At 35.6% G+C, this 18,061-nt stretch overlaps 1 protein-coding gene across 1 annotated transcript in view; it reads left to right on the top strand.

The window, feature by feature from the left end:
• Nucleotides 1-18,061, top strand: part of pms1 (PMS1 homolog 1, mismatch repair system component) — a 38,038-nt gene that overhangs the window by 2,343 nt on the left and 17,634 nt on the right. Inside the window, 6 exon segments of the mRNA XM_051119983.1 lie at nucleotides 5-107; nucleotides 185-348; nucleotides 2,150-2,266; nucleotides 10,839-10,961; nucleotides 13,050-13,199; nucleotides 13,295-14,043. Coding sequence (XP_050975940.1) covers nucleotides 5-107; nucleotides 185-348; nucleotides 2,150-2,266; nucleotides 10,839-10,961; nucleotides 13,050-13,199; nucleotides 13,295-14,043 — 1,406 coding nt within the window.

Genomic DNA, 18,061 nt, shown 5'->3' with positions numbered 1-18,061 from the left:
CCAGGTCATCATTACTACTAAAACCACAGACGATGATTTTAGCATTCAGTATTCTGTTGATCACAATGGACAGATCGTTTCACAAAAGCCATCACATCTTGGCGAGGGTAGGCGTCTGTTAATGCACTTTTTAATACTCCTGATTTATGGTAGCAGACTGCTTCTGACATGCCTTTTTCTTCAGGCACCACGGTGTGTGCAGCAAATCTGTTCAAGAACCTCCCTGTCAGACGGCAGTATTATTCCAACACTAAGAAATGCAAAGAGGAACTGAAGAGGGTCCAGAACTTGCTCATGGCCTATGCTGTTATTAAGCCTGAGTTAAGGATCACATTGAGTCACAACAAGGTATGTTTACAGCTCATGTGGTTTTGACCGTGCAACTACAATGTCTTTGATCAAGAATGGTGTTCAACCAATGTGAGTTGTCCAAAGGTCTAAGAAAATCTGAAAAATCTGGGATTAAACCTGGAAATATATCAATATTTTTAAGATTTCAGTCATGATGGTTAAAATGAACCTTAGACACCTTTGTCTTTAATTATAAGTTGTTGGAAAAGTTCTGATATTAGGTTGTTGAAATTTTTGGGAGGGATTTAATGTTTTTTTAATGATACAGTAAAACAATAATATGCTGAAATGATGTTACGATTTAAATTAAATAGACTGTTTCTATTGTAATATATTTTAAAATGTATGCTCAATTTAATGTAATATGTAATTAACTGTCATTCTTATTATCCGTCTTACGTGTAGTTATGCTTCATATTTTAATATTTTTGTGGAAACCGAAATACATTTTTTTACAGGATTTAGTTTGATAAATACATTTTTTTACAGGATTTAGTTTGATAAACACTTTTTAACAGTTTAAATAATTAAAAACTATAAAACTTACTGACCCCAAACTTTCAAACGGTAGTGCATGTTTGACCACAAGGTGGCGTCACACATCAACAAATACTGTGGTATTACTCTTCAGGATTTTACCCACATTCAGTGACATTTAACCATCACACTGCATGATATCAGTTGTGCTAATAGTGTTCGGCTAACGTTAATTAGAACTTATATAACTTGTTTATTGCTGTGGTTTCTTTACCACTGTATTGATTCTGTGCTTCCTCGTAACAGTTTTAAATCCTGATGTGATGATAAAAGAATTTTAACATGCCAATCCAGTAAAAAGATGTATAGATCTAATATAATAATTGTTTTAAGCTCACAAGCAAAGGAAAACTCCTGAAGTTGCCCTTGCAAAAAAAAATACTTAATTTGATAATCAGCGCATGTTGTGATAACAGCCTGGACATGTCCAGCATTTAGATACTGACATCAATTAGTGCGTAACCTGGGAAAGTGGACATTTCGCCTGCTTCTCGTCCAAAATTAGCAATTGAACCACAGGATGAAGCACTAAGCCTTCGACTCTCACGCTGCCACATGATCCTAAAGTAACAAGCTAAGTGGTATAAGTTCTCTGAGTGTTTTCGCAAGTGCAGTAACAGCCTGGCCTTATGATAGCGTACGTATCTGGCCTTGCTCTGCGAGACCTCGCGTACCTTTCATTAAATTCATATCGTTCAGGTTGTAGATCATCGGGGGAGGGCCATACACTCATTTCATGCCATCAGCACTTCCAGGCATATCTCGTATCACAAACTTTGCACTTCGGCCTGCATTGGGTTTCATGACTTCTCAAAAAGCTGTTTACTAGTCTGATCTCTTTACAGTCACCAAATTGTATATTTCATAGCGGAGATGTGTGCTGCGGACCGCATGCTTTTTAGAAATCAACACCTTGGATATATATACTTGCATGTGGAAGTGCCAACGACAGGCAAACGCATGGGTGTGAAAATATATGCGTAACTGTGCTCCTCACGTTGAAATGACATTTGTGCAAGTAGCGTGTTTGCTCAATGCTGCCAGATGGTGTAAAATCTTCATGAAGAGTTGGCAAGGCTTGTCTGTGCAGTGCTCCCTGCGCAGTTGATTTTGTAATATCCAAACATTCCCCAAAGTATAATTGTTTATTGTGAAGACTTGATCGGTGGCTAATGGCTGTTTGCGAGCATGCAATCCCACAGGTGGTCTTATTTTAGGATGACCGAAAAATAACTTGACCCGTTTTACCGTGTTGTTACAGGCTGTGGTCTGGCAGAAGTCCAGGGTGTCGGATCACCGAACTGCCCTCATGGCCGTGCTCGGAGCGGCCTCCGTAGCCAACATGCTCCCCGTCCAGCATCACCAGGAGCAACCAGAGGTCAGTGAAGCGCTGAGAAAACACGGGCATATTTATCGTTTCCAGCGTGAGCAGTAGGGTTCCACAGATGCACCAGCTCTGGGGCTGCCGTGACGGCTTGCGATAGGAAACAGTTTTTTCCACAGAATGTTTTTATAAAGGAGTGTACTTCAAGGTTCAGACAATCGGGGTTCATTCCGATTGCATGTGTCTTGAGCTGACTTTAAATGTCCCTGCACTTCTGTCAGGTTGCTAAACCCAAAGACTCGTGTAACAACTTAATTCCGAACGGCTTTCCTCTCCCTGGAGAGCTGTTTCTCTTTTTCCTGGTTGTGCATTCCGCAGCGATGACTTTTTGCATGAATGACTCAGCAGGTTATACCTTATATAAAGCCTTTTAATTTTCGGGATAGGCTTCATATTTCTAGCCAATGTTTGGTACGTATGCATAGAAATACTGTGGCCCTGAAGAGTATATGGACACTTTTGGACACATAAAAATGTGTCATTGCATAGATGTCAAAATATCAAACCAAGAGGCATCTACTGAAGCTCACACAAGTGTTGTAGCAGAGTGACTGCAGATGCAGTTTATTACATTAACTGTGAACATGATCCTGTTTAATAATAAGAAACTGTCCAAATTCAATTTGTTCACTTTGAACAATGAATGCAGTGCCATGCGAAAGTTTGGGAACCCCTTGCAGAATCTATGAAAATGTGAATAATTTTAACAAAATAACAGAGATCATACAAAATGCATGCTATTTATTAGTTTATTTTTATTTAGTACTGTCCTGAGTAAGATATTTTACATAAAATTATTTTAAAGGGGGTGAAAACCTGTTTAAACCTTTGAACCTTTGTGTTTGAACCTTTTGTGTTTGAGTCCCTCAATTGTCCTCAGTGTGAAAAGATGGATCTCAAAATCATACAGTCACTGCTGGAAAGGGTTAAAATTTGCAAAAGATGCTGGAAAACTGAAAAATCTGCAGGACCTGGAGGATTTTTCTGAAGAACAGTGCTCAGTTTAACTGTTCAGAACAAGCAAGGGACTCATGAACAACCATCACAAAACAAAAAACAGTCGTAGATCATCCAGGTAACCACACACAGTGTTAAGAAACAAGAGCTCCCAAACATTTAAAGAGGGCTATTTTAATAATTTCAGTTTTTTTAATATATGTAAACAACTTTTATGTAAAATATCTTAGACAGTACTAAATAAAAAAATACATTTTGTATGATCTCTCTTGTTTTGTTAAAATGATTCACATTTTCACAGATTCTGCAAGAGGTTCCTAAACTTTCGCATGCCACTGTATATTGTTACATAATTTTTAACCTAACAATTTTTTTTTTTTTACATACAACTTATTGAGTGAGAAGTGGTATTTTTGCTATTATTTTTTTTAAATAAATGCCACTATCTTTACTATTTTGTTATCTAACGCAACTACTTTTATACATTTTAAGGTTGTCTTAAGTGTACAAATACTTTGTCTTCATTTGAAAAGTAAATATATTTTTACATAATTTGTAACCTAACAATCTTTTTTGATTTTGCCTAAAAAGTTATTTGCGCTTAGCAATGTGAGATATATGTTGTCTACGATAGTATTGTAATTGTTGTTTAAACGATATGCGATTTGACATCAGTTGCCTTTATCAGCACTAAAAGTAAACAGAGCCACTGAACCGAAAGAAACTTGCATATTTTGCTAAATATTGCTGCTGAAAATGGTCAATTATTGTCATGTTTTGGAAAAAAAATTGCAGTACTATAGACTGACAAAACTTCTCAAAACAAATCAAGAACAAAAGGCATTTGTGGTTGGCCAAACTGAACGAGGATTTCCAGGGCAAGAATCTTGACAACATTGGTGTTTGTTGTTATCATTTTCAGTCAGGTAGGTGAAATATTAGGCTAATATCTTAATTAATACTGCTCGTAAGTATCTTTACCACCTATTAACTTTACTTTGTCAAAATATTGCACCCTTTTCTGCTTACTAAGTTCTTTTCTATATGATTTAGCAGCTTCCACACTTTTTTTTTTCTATGGTTTTTATACAGCATAAATTAGCGCAGTGTTTTCAGTGTTAGTAGTACTGTGCAATCCATGCTGTTGTTTACATCCGAGTATCGGCAATATGGCCACGCATCTGAGTAACTGACCAAATCGTAACAAGTGCAAACCTTCCACATCGCAAGAACCAAACAAAAACACACAAAAAGTGCATGCATACACTAAGATGTACGGTAGGTTGATTTTATAACAGTCTAATAAACAAAGAGAACTGTTTTGCATTTTGGAGCAACACACAACGCTGTTTCGTTACTGAATGAATCAGCCGTTTGAACGACTCGGTTGAGTGAATGACTCAATGACTCACTTATGCAATGAGTTGCCGCCACCTACTGGCAATTTTAGGTTTAAAAAATCAGTTTAAACTTACTGGAAAAGTTCATTTCTGTTGCTCCTGCAAACTAATCACTGCACAGAGTATGAAGAACATCAAAAGCTTTGGAAGTCAGCTGTCCACTGCAATCCTAAACCTGCCACAATAACAGCCAAATATCATCTAATTATCGTTATCAAGAAAAATCCAGAAAATATTGAGATATCATTTTTTTTGTCATTATCATACACCTTTATTTGTGCTACTATTTCTTAAAATCAAAGCCTGTTTAGTTTAATATTTTGTTATCTAATGCAACTACATTTAAAGGGTGACTTAAGTGTACAAATGTTTTGAAATTGTTTTTTAATCTAACAATTTTTTTTGCCTACAGTGCATATTTGTGCTATTATTTCTTTAAAATAAATACCTCTTTGGTTAGATATTTTATCTAATGCAACTGCAAATACAAATACTTTTTGGGGACACTGCCAATTTTTCAGATCTGAAATTGTGTTATTTTAATCATATATGCTGTAGAATTACACAAACTGAAAGGCTATGTGTCTTTGCGAGACCACGTGCGTTTATCTCGCGGTCAGTGGCGGATCACGTTACAGTGTCAGCAGTGGACCTATGCACTGAATGCGGCAAACTTTGCGACAAATGCAGCAGTGAATTAAAGGAGCCTTCAGGGACTGCAATGTACGTGGTGAAAGGGCCTCAGGGGGACGTAACCTGCCTGTGTTGGCCAGAGGCCACAATCCCATTGCTCTGGCACAGATTTAATACACTGCTGCAAATGCAACGAGCAAGCATTTGTTCGAACAAATGTGTGATTATATAGTATTTTGCACTGGTAAAAAAAACTGTAAGCTTGATTTAGTCCAATTCAGTGACATTTCTTTGACTCAAAAAGACATACATATGAAGATTTAATGTGTGATGCAGCAGTGGAATATCTTTGCTGCATGTGTTTTTTTTTTTTTTTTTTTGCAGGTGTAATGTGCTCACTGCCTGTGGTGCTCCTCAACACTAATCCAGTTTGACTAATCTTGAACATTTTGGGTCGCTCCTCCTATTATGCAGTATATTTTCAAGTGTATTCCCATCATTAATGTATTGGAATCATAAAGTATGGAAATCATAGTATTTTTTTATTTATTTTTTTTTTAATTACAAAGTTACAATGAAGTGAACATGGGGTACATTTTTTAATAATTAAACTACTTAAATTTGTTTGGGGGTTGCCATATTTGCTTTGCCATGTTCATGCAATGCTTTGCACTTCTAACCAGAAAATTTCTAGCTTTTTCTAATCTATAAATATATCTATAAATATATATATATATATATATATATATAAATATATATATATATATATATATATATAATTTTTTTTTTTTTTTTGGGAAATTTAATTTGAAATTTTGTTTTTTTTTTAAAGAAATATTCCAGGTATTTTATATTTCCTTTTATATTTTCCCCTTTTTATTATCAAAATATTTCAAGCAAAATGTCTTTACTTTGGAATAAATTTAAAAAATAAAATAAATTTGAAAAATATACTGAGGACAATAAAACTATTATTTTATTGATGTTGATAATTAATTTGTTTTTTGTTTTGGTCCTGTTTGACTTTTGTAACATCGGTAAAAAATGGGTTTGATGAATTGTGTGATGTTTTGTGGTATTACCTGATTTGTCACTCTAAAATATCACATCCCGCTAGATAAAATTGGATTAAAAAAAATGAAATTTCCAAAAGTGGTTAATAATCAATAAAAAAAAATAATAATTAAAAATTAAACCTCATGCAAGCCAATGTCAAAGCTTTTTATTTTCATCCTGTTCATTTGCTATTGCGTAAATATTCCTGTGTGCCTGATTTTGACCAGGGCAAGTGTTTTTTTTTAAACAACAAAAGCTTATTAATTTAACGTTTATTTCTAAGATAGCATAACAGGAATGACACATGTACCTTTATTTGTTCTGGTCATTTTTTCCTACCTTGAAATGAACCATTTGACCTTTTCTACTTACGTCAGCATAACACTCTCTCTTATTATCTCCCCTTCTTTCAGCTAAAGGCTCTCCTATGGCAGAATCTGCCTCTCGTTCTATAATTATCTCCGTGTTACGCAGAACTGTATAGGTCATACAGTACATGCATGACATGGTGATTCTAATTCAGGCATTTGGCCTGATCTCATCGCTGCCCTGTTGGAGAGGATGCTATTGTTGGTGCACACATGGTGTCCTACTTTGATATGCGAGGCTGATGAAGAATGCACAACGCTAGCATTGTCTAAATTTGCTGGCTCATTTACGTGTGATTTATTCATGCTAAATGTCCTCTTACAGAACACGCATTTAGTAGAGCGCTGTGGTTTGTATAGAGTCCCTGCTTGCGTTTCGCCTTCGTGTAGGAATAATTCTCTGTGGGCACACTTCGGTGTTTGGCTCGAGCTGATCTTGGCAGCTCACTCCTCTCCTGCTGAACGTATAGCAGAACACATTGCGTATACAGCTACGCTCGAGGATGGTTTTTAGCTGAGTCTTGCCAATGTTCTGTAAAGCCATGCGCCAGATGAGAATGCATCTTTGCTCACCATTTATTAGTTGTAAGTCATCCTAGCATTCTAGGAATCGGTGGGTTTTACCAGGAGTTAATTTATGGCCTTGAGAGGAGGATCTGTTGGAGTAATCAGTCATTAGCTGCACACTCATCATCAGGTCGAGCCCCATGCCAAGATCATTGCTAACCCTTCAACCCACCCCTCACCGCTTTGACATGTGAAGCCATTTGCAGACTGCAGTGGTGTGTTCGATTTTTCATAAACACTTTAGTAACAAATAGTGTCATGCGTTTCACGTTTTACTTGTGGTGGCACAGTCGCCACAATTCTTATATCTTAAATGTGCAATCTTTCTTTTTTTCTTTCTTTCTGTGTTCCATGCAGTAGTAATTGATTTAAAATCTTAACAAATAAATCACACACCTTTTCAAGTTCTAATGTTAGGTGCAATTAATTGCTTAACATGATTTGATTGTTACAGAGAAATTAATGTTTATTTAGCAATGAAGGATTAAATTGAGTCGTTGACGTTTAAAAACTTTTATAATGTTACAAAAAAACTTAATTTCAAATAAACAGTGTTTGAACTTTTTATTGTTCAAAGAATCTTGGAAAAAAAGTGTTACAGTTTTCAGTGTTTTTAATAAGAAGAAATGTTTTTAAACACCAAATCAGCATATTAGAATGATTTTTGAAGGATCATGTGACTGGAGTAATGATGCTGAAAATTCAGCTTTGCCATAACAGGAATAAATTGCATTAAAGTGATACCCCATGATTTACTCACCTTCAAGCCATCCTAGGTGTATATGACTTTCTTCTTCCAGACAAATACAGTTATGTTATCTTAAAATGTCCTGGGTTCTTCCAAGCTATATAATGACAGTGAATGGCTGTTGTGATTGAAGCAAAATAAAGTGCATCCATCCATCATAAAAAGAACTCCAAACCGGGGGTTTAATAAAGGCTTTCTGAAGTGTTTGGGTAAGAAAAATATCCATATTTAAAACTTTATAAACCGTAATTTGTAGCTTCTGCTAATTGTCTTACCCACGTTCATAAGAGATTGGCGTTTCAGTGAATGATGTAGGACATAGGACAGAGGCGTATAACACAAGCTCTGGTGAGAAGTGGCGAACAGGAGATTGTGGTTTATAAAGTTTTAAATATAAATATTTTTCTTACACAAATGCATCAACTCACTTCAGGAGGTCTTTGTTAAAGGAGAAGTGCACTTCCAGAACAAAAATTTACAGATAATGAACTCAGCCCCTGGTCATCCAAGATGTTCATGTCTTTCTTTCTTCAGTCGTAAAGAAATTGTTTTTTGAGGAAAACGTTTCTGGATTTCTCTCCATATAGTAGACTTCAATGGTGGCTGTGATTTTGAACTTCCAACATGCAGTTTAAATGCAGCTTCAAAAAAATGCAGTTTAAAAGCCAAGGAAGAAGGGTCGAAACGATCAGTCATTTTCTAAAAAAAAATTACTGTTTAATTTTATATACTTTTTAACCTCAAATGCTTGTCTTGTCTAGCTCTACAAGAATTCTGTGTATTCCGGTTCATGACAGTTAGGGTATGTCTCAAAACTCCCATCTCACTTTTTCCTCCAACTTTAAAATAGTCCTACATAGCTGTTTTACCTTTTTTTTTTTTTTTTTTTTTTTTTTTTTTTTTTGTAAAGGCCGTCTGATTTTCTTTGCATGTTCACTTTGTAAACACTGGGTTGATACTTCTGTAGTGATGTAGGATGAATTTGAAGTTGGAGGTGGGAGTTTTCCAACATACCATAGCTGTCTTGAACCGGAATACACAGAGTTCACGCAGAGCTAGACAATACGAGCATTTGAGGTTAAAAAGTATATAAATTGACAATTATTTTAGAAAATGACTGATCGTTTCACTAGATAAGACCCTTCTTCCTCGGCTGGAATTGTTTAGAGCACTTTGAAGCTGCATTTAAACTGCATTTTGGAAGTTCAAACTTGTGGACAGCTTATAAATCCACTATATGGAGAGAAATCCTGAAATGTTTTCCTCAAAAAACATAATTTCTTTATGACTGAAGAAAGAAAGACATGAACATCTTGGATGATAATGGGGTGAGTACATTATCTGTAAATTTTTGTTCTTTTTTTGAACTTCTCTTTAACCCCCCCCCAGGAGCCTTGTGGAGTACTTTTTATAATGGATGGATGCACTTTATTGAACTTCAAAATCTCAGCACCCATTCACTGCCATTATAAAGCTTGGAAGTGCCAGGACATTTTTTTTTAATGCAACTCCAATTGTATTTGTCTGAAAGAAGAAAATCATATACACCTAGGATGGCTTGAGGATGAGTAAATCACGGGGTAATTTTCATTTTTGGGTGAACTATCCATTTAACGTAGAAAAAAAAAATCACAATATTACTGTTTTTACTGTAAATAAATGCAGCCTTGGTGAGCATATTTCTTTCAAATACTTTTCAAATACTTTTTAAAGATCTTACTGACTCTTTTAAATGGTAATGTCTTTAAACTGTCCACATTAGTCATGGAAATTAATGTGTTACATTTGCCATATATGAATTTATTTGTAGTTAATCTGAGTGATGCCAAAAATATGAGGGTTACTAACATAAAACAAATAGTATTCAGCTGGTTAGCTGATTTAGCTGTTCTCAGCATGGAAGATGAGGCAATCCACATCAATCCCAACTTCCATAGACAGAGGAACTTGAGTCATGACTGGGTTTGAGAAGTATTGTAGAGACTTGTGGCTGAGCATGTTTTTGCTCACAAATGCGCTTTGCTATCTCTTAATCATTGAAATATCTAATATTTTTGCATTGTATGTTATATACAATTACAATCAAAAGTGCTTTCTATCAGTTTTCTCAAAATGCTGGAATGGTTACAGGTTTTCTGAGTAAGAGTGGGACATGAAGCGGGTTTGCAGTTGACCATTTTGCGCTGTGGCCGAGATCCTTCTGCCATGGAAGAGTCCAGAATAATAACCTCCATTCAGTGCACAACACAGAAAGGACTGGGCCACCTACGCCACCGTAATTGACAAATGTGGCAAAGTATACAGAACATAAGTGTTGATTGTGAAAGTCACAATACCCCTGATTATCAAGTTTGTCAGAGACTCCAATTAAAATGTCCTCTTGCCAGCCAACTGCTGTGCTTGTTAATTCCAAATGGTGAGCTCAAGCATCACAATCTAGCCCTAGATCACTGATTAATTTGGAGCCGTTTCTCATCCCGCCACTTCGCCGGTGCTGCATTTAGCCAACAGAAACATTTCGAATTTTAGCAACTTGGCTACTCCATAGTTAGGAGATGACTAATGGGTTCTGATAGCACAGTGAAGTCTTAATTGGTTACTGCAAAGCGGGCTAAAGGCCAGCAGTGTGTCATTTTGTTTGTTTCAGAAAAAGTTCATAGAAGCCTCAATGTGCCCTGACAGTTAATGAGTATGTTTTGTGGCAGAGAGGAATATTAAAGAAAAACTCCATCAGGTTTAACATGGAAATCTAGCTTCTTAATACACGTTTTAATAAATGTGGATATGTGACACTTTTTGGTATGCATTGAAGTGACAGATCTCTTATGTTTGCACAGATCGGCATCGATGGATTTTTTCCCAAACCGGGCTCAGATTTTAATTCCACCAGCTCCTCTACGCCTGATAAAACATTCATCTTTGTAAACAGTCGACCTGTGCATCACAAAGAAATACTTAAGGTAAAGGAACTGCCATATCGTCACCTTAGAATTATAAGGTTCTGTCGGACATTTTTGTCAAAATTGAGTTATTCACATATTCTTATTTGGTGACAACTTATTTACATTATGTGATGTTTCTTTTGTAAGCTGTGTACGTTTTTGGCCTTTTTTTAGAAAACAAAACTGGTTTAATCTACAGAAGTCTATGCAATGCAAAAACTTTGAAGCTCAATATCTCAAAACCTTATAATTCTAAGGCAACGATATATCCTCAATACTAATTTGCCTACATATGTTTGCTGTTTGTGTATGGAAATGTATGATTTTTTTCTGTAAAATTAAAAGTCCTTGACTAGCTGTAAAAAAGATATCCCAAACCTTGTACATTCACCCTGGATGACAGACATTTGTACTTATGTTCAGGCCTACATAAAATGCACAATACTTATTAATACTTTTATATGCCAAGAATGCATCAGGTGTTTTAAAAGGTGTTTCTTGAGCACCAAATCAGCTGAAAATTCAAATTCAGTGCATTCATTGGAATAAATTACTTGGTTAAAAAAACTAAAATAGTAGTATAAACTACAAAAACAGTTATTTTAAATTGTAATAATATTTCACATGATTACTGTTTTCACTGTTTTAGGTGAGCAAAAGAGATATTTTTTTTTTAAATTTCACCAAGCTTTTGAACCATAATGTGTTTGTAAAAAAAAAAAAAAAAAACAGGGTTCCTGGATATTTTAGTGAAATTGGTAACACTTTATGCTAAGGTTCATTAGTTAACATTAGTTAACTACATTAGTTAATACGAACTAAGAATGAACAACACTTCTACAGCATTTATTAATCTTAGTTAATGTTAATTTCAGCATTTACTAATACATTATTAAAATCAAATTAAAAGTTATGTTTAACATTAGTTAATGTACTGTGAGAACTAACATGAACAAACAATGAATTATTATTTTTATTAACTAACATTAACAAAGATTAATAAATTGTGTAATGTATTGTTTATTGTTTGTTAATGTTAGTTAATACATTAACTAACGTTAACAAATGACATCTTATTGTGAAGTGTTACCAGGAAATTTAAGTTTGTGGATTCTAGGCCAGAAAGAATGAAAAATGGTTAATTTTTTTTTTTTTTTTTTTTTTTTTTTTTTTTTTTTTCAAATTTCATTTTTTTTTTTTTTTTTTTTTTTTTTTTTTAAGACTTTTGTACACAAAGAAATATAATTCTTTCAAAATATTAATTATTAATTCCAAGGGTTATATCTGACATGCAAAAGGAAATCCCTTGTAATCTTTATATTTTTTAAAACCTATTTTTCAAAAGTGCTTATAAACAACTGGAAAAATCATGGAAATTCATTCGTCAATAACTGCCTCTTGGGTGTTTGTTCGTCAAAACTTTTGGCATAATTTGATTATGCTTGCAGCTGCCAATACAAGTGTACTACTCACAGCTCTGTTTAATACATTTCACCATGTTTAAATCAATTCTGAGGATTTTCCTCAAAATCAGTGCCGAAAATGCAGATAAAAACCCACAGATTTTCTCTATGCGTAATACTGTTCCTATCAAATGATTTCTAATCGTTTAAGATTGTGATATGTGACCTTGGACCACAAAACCGGTCATAAGGGTATTTTTTTTTTTTTTTTAAATTGAGATTTATACATCATCTGAAATCTAAATAAGCTTTCCAGTGATATATGGTTTGTTAGGATAGGACAGTATTTGGTCGAGATACAACTATTTGAAAATCTGGAATCTAAGCATGCAAAAATATCAAAATATTGAGAAAATCGCCTTTAAAGTTATCCAAATGAAGTTCTTAGCAATGCATCAACAATTAGCAATCAACAATTAAGTTTTGATATATTTATGGTTGAAGATTTACAAAATATCTTCATGGAACATGATCTTTATTTAATATCCTAATGATTTTTGGCATAAAAGTAAAATTGATCATTTTGAGCCATACAGTGTATTTTTGGCTATTTCTACAAATATACCAGTGCTACTTATGGGTGGTTTTGTGGTCCAGGGTCACATATACTTACATTCTTCTCGTGAATGCATTTACTCTACAGCTTATCAAGCAATACTACACCAGTGCTCAGTCTAACAAAGAATCCGCAAACCGCCGTTATCCCATTTTAATGATGAACATCACCATACCCCCCTCGACTGTGGATGTTAACCTGACACCTGATAAAACTGAAGTGATGCTTCAGAACAAGGTACAAAAGTTCAACATTTCTTTCCTACATTTGTATATTAAATAAAACATTGTTCCCTTCATGATAATGTTCCATTAATCAAACTTTGATTATAGGAAGGTGTCCTGTTGGCAGTGGAGGCTATGTTAATCTCCTTGTACGGGGACTCCACTGGCGACGATAATCTCAAAAAAAGAGAAAATCACCCTGACGTTAGCTCTGTGGATGTACCTGAACACACTAATGTAGTTGTGCCTACTAGTTTGGGCGCTCCAGAATTACTAGAGAATTCCCTCACAAATGCAGATGGTGAGCTATCCTTGAGCAACACTGCAAACACCAGCTCCTCTTCGATTTCAGAGGATTGGGTGATCAACAGAAGCTCAAGTGATTTTGACAGTATTAATTCCTCATTACCTGCTGACGATGTTGTAATGAACTCTACCGCTGATCTAAACTGCAATTCCCCAAAGACGTCTAAGAGTGGCCCTGGTCAGAGCGAAGTATCTGCTGAGAGCTGGAGCACTGGCAAGGCCTTCTCAAATCAAATCACAGGAGAATGCCTAGAACCTGTGAAACTCCATGTCCCGAAAGCGCACGAAGACCTAGGAGGAACCGAGCCCACAAGTACGAGGTCCAGCCCGTCCAAGAGGCCTTCTAACGTCATTATGGAGAAAATGGCCAAGCTGACAGCCTACGAGCTGATTAGCAACCGCTCCGTGCGTCAGCCCTCGTCTGCCTTTTCGCTGTTTGAGCAAGACACCAGATCGCAGGTCCTCCAGGAGAACCCAAGAGCCAGTCCTCAGGATGTCACAACTGCTGTGAAAGAGAGATGGGAAAGCCTCGGGGAGGAAGACCGCAAGAAGTAAGTTTCCAGACTTCACCCTCGAAGACTCAGTTTCCAGTTGTTGTGATTCACTCTCTCTGTGTAGCAAGAGAAAAATAGATCTGCCACTAGCATGTGTAAAATATGGATTGGAAAATCTGCCTGGCCTGGTCGTGTTCGCTACCTGAAGGAAGAATTGATGAAGTGTTTGTATTTTCCAAAAAACTGTGTTTGATTACTTGGTTCAATGGTCAATAGGCCTGTTTTCCATTGTAAAAGAGGTATTCCGTTTTTTTGTTTTTTCCAAAGAATGCCACATTCTTTCAGTTCCTTCAGGTGCCAGAAGATTCCAGCTCATTCTATACCAGATGATATCTGACTAATTTATTGGTTGTTTATGAGCCTCAAGAATACTCAGGTTGGATATATGGATCTATCTTTTTTTATCACTCTAGACTGCCAGTCAAATGTTTGGTCTAATTTTTTATTACTGCTCTTGTCCACATTTTAGAATGATAGTCATTTAACTATAAAATAGCACATGTGAAAGTATGGGAAATATGTAGTGACCATGTGTTACCTTTTTCATCATTTCAGCTCTGCACAGTCTAGACATGAGGATACTGGGATGCTTTTTAAATTGCACTAAAGGAGTTCCCATGTGTGGGAGACACTCTTTTATGTCACTGTGGTCTAAGTCATCTTAAAAAAAAAAAGGCCTTCTGAAGTCAATCAATGTGTTTATGTAAGAAAAATAATCTGTAAATTACGAGGGAGTAACGTTCCAGTCGATGACATAGTGCATAGGTGTTTTTAAATATAACTCCGATGGTATTTGCCTGCAAGAAGAAAGTCTTATACACCTAGGATGGCTAAAGGCCAAGTAAATCATATAATTTTTATTTTGGGGTGAACTATTCCTTTAATTCACATGATTATAAACATGATTATAAAGGGGACATAAGATGCAAAATTCACTTTTTTGCATATAAATGTCTTAGCAGTGTGTGGACACAACCACTCTACAATGATAAAAATCCATTCACTCCTTTTTTTTAATCACCGAAAAACCTAAACAGTCTCAATTATCAAGCCGTTTTGATTTTCAGGCCCCACCCACAGCCACAGACAAACTGTCCCATATTAGCATATTCCTGCCTTCTACCAGTTGTATGCCGTCTGTCATTTTCTTCACGCTCGAGCAGCTGTAGCGACAACATCTCAAGGGTGTTTTGCAGTGGATTAGTTTAGTTTTTGATAGTAGTACACCACGAAATACAACAAAAAAAGGGAATAGAGGGGTGGGGTGAGCAGTAGCTTATTATCTTTTAAAGAGACATCCACCAAAAAGTCTTTTGTGAACAAAGCTGTTTTTGACAGGGTGACAAGGGTGTTGTTTCACATGACAATGGAAGAATTTTGCAGACATTTCAGGAAGGCCCTAAAAAATCATACCAACTTGTGGAAAATGGGCATCCGATTAAATAAATGACTTGGATCAGATTTAGGACACATTTTTAAAATGAATATTACAATGTAATTTATTCCTGCAATGCAAAGCAGAATTTCCAGCAACATTACTCCAGTCTTAATGATCCTTCAGAAATTATTCTAATATGTTGAACATAACATTTCTTGTTATGATCTATGTTGAAAAAAGACTGCCTAATTTTTTGTGATACATTTTTCCAAGATTCTGATGAACAGAAAGTTAAAAAAAAACAGCATTTGTTCAAAATATTTTGTAACATTATGAATGTCTTTTCTGCCTCTTTTGATTAATTTAATACATACTTGATCAATAAATGTAATTTCTTTAAAGGGGTCATTGGATGCCCATTTTCCACAAGTTGATATGATTCTTTAGGGTCTTAAAGGGGTCATCGGTTGCAAAATTTACTTTTACATGTTGTTTGAACATAAATGTATGTTGGCAGTGTGTGTACACAACCACCCTATAATGATAAAAATCCACCCTAGTGTGTGCTTATTATGATTATTAGGGTAGCCTAATCTGCAAGAAGTGCAAAAAGACGATCCTTGAAGTGAGAGTTTATCAGTGCGTCTTGCCGTCTTCAGCAATGTATTCACTAAAATAAAGACGGTCATTTTCTTCTTAAAGGAGAAGTCCACTTCCAGAACAACAATTTACAAATAATTTACTCACCCCCTTGTCATCCAAGATGTTCATGTCTTTCTGTCTTCATTCGAAAAGAAATTATGGTTTTTAAGGAAAACATTTCAGGATTTTTCTCCATATAATGGACTTCATTGTTGCCCCGATTTTGAACTTCCAAAATGCAGTTTAAATACAGCTTCAAAGGGCTCTAAACGATCCCAGCCGAGGAAGAAGGGTCTTACCTAGCTTCATTTTGAACGAATCTTTAATGTGACTCAGGAAAAACGAGTCGTCTCGGGGAGTGATTTGTTTAGTCGCCTATGCACAACATCCCATTAGGTTCTGTACTGGAATTAGTTAACCTGTTTCGAGTCGTTCGTTCATCTTATGGGGCTGTCACATGATGAACAAATGACTCAAGCACGAAAACTTGTCAGATAAGAGGTGAGCTAATCGTAGACTAAAGACCCAGGTAAACAATGAATTAATGTTTTCTGTTTCTTATAGCATTATAGTTTTGTCTTGTTTGTAGTGTAATCAGCGTTTGTCTAAGTAGTAGATGTGTTAGGGAAGTTACACGTAACATTTTAATTATATTTTGCTAAAATGAACGAAATGATTCGAAAAAAGATTCATTCATTTTGCTGAACGAGACTCAGAGACTTCCCATCACTACTACGAATCACGTCTAAGTTCATTGTCTGTGTACTTCGGCTCAAAAGGGTAGAGTATGGTGAAAATCTCCATCTTATTTTCTCCTACAACTTCAGAATCGTTTGACATCATTGTACCTTTTTGTTTGTAAACAGCGTTTGACTTACTTGCACTTTCTTAGTCTTTGCACGTTCGCTTTGTAAACACTGGGTCTGTGGTTCCGCCTACATTCCGCGTGACCGTTCAACGTGATTCAGTAGTACGTAGTGTCGTGAATGTGCATCCCAGAGCCTGTGCTACACCAGCTTTTGTGCTTAAAAAGTATACAAATTATTATTTTCCGAAAAAAATTACAGATCGTTTCGCTAGATAAGACCCTTCTTCCTCGGCTGGGATCGTTTAGAGCCCTTTGAAGCTGCATTTAAACTACATTTTGGAAGTTCAAAATTGGGGCACCAATGAAGTCCATTATATGGAGAAAAATCATGAAATGCTTTCCTCAGAAACCATAATTTCTTCACGACTGAAGACAGAAGGACATAACATCTTGGATGACAAGGGGGTGAGTAAATTACTTGTGAATTGTTGTTCTGGAAGTGTTCTTAAGAACATATTTGAGAACTTCTTAAGAATTTTTCAAGAATTGCACTTAAGAACATTCTTAAGAACTCTGTGGAGTTTATCTTAAAAATTTCTTAACTTATTTCTTAAGAAGATGTTCGCGAATTCGGCCCCAGGAGACGAAGTGATGGTAAAAATGAGGAGTTTATTGAAGTCTTAGTTGCGTATGTCTCAATGCTCAGACTTTGTCTAAAGAACACAAATCTAACAAAATAGATACCAAACTGATTCACAACAACATCCCATAAACCTTGAGTTTCCATAAACATTCCCTCATATCTCTTATTCACAAAGACAAACAGCCCTTGAAATCACACAGTCATAAGACAAAACAACAATATACTATAAATGACTAATCAATTAATGAATCAATGAAATGGATATATAAATGACTATAATGATTATTATAAATGATTATATGATTAAATGGAATAATAAAATGATTATATATAAAAGAATATACAAAAGAAAGTAAAACACAACACAGATGTATGGTTGCTCCCTTGAAGCAAAACACACAGTTTGCATTTGAGGATCCACAGATCTGTGGTGAAGTCTCAAATCAGTTATCACAGTATCACGAAAAGACCACTCTAAATGACAGCATGCCAAGTCAGCATAATTAAATGAATGGAAAGTGTTTCTCAGCATTGCTAGTGGCAC

This window comes from Labeo rohita, chromosome 9 (genome assembly GCF_022985175.1).
Source record: "Labeo rohita strain BAU-BD-2019 chromosome 9, IGBB_LRoh.1.0, whole genome shotgun sequence".
In the NCBI taxonomy this organism is placed as follows: Eukaryota; Metazoa; Chordata; class Actinopteri; order Cypriniformes; family Cyprinidae; genus Labeo; species Labeo rohita.
This window is presented reverse-complemented; position numbering and strand designations above follow the sequence as displayed.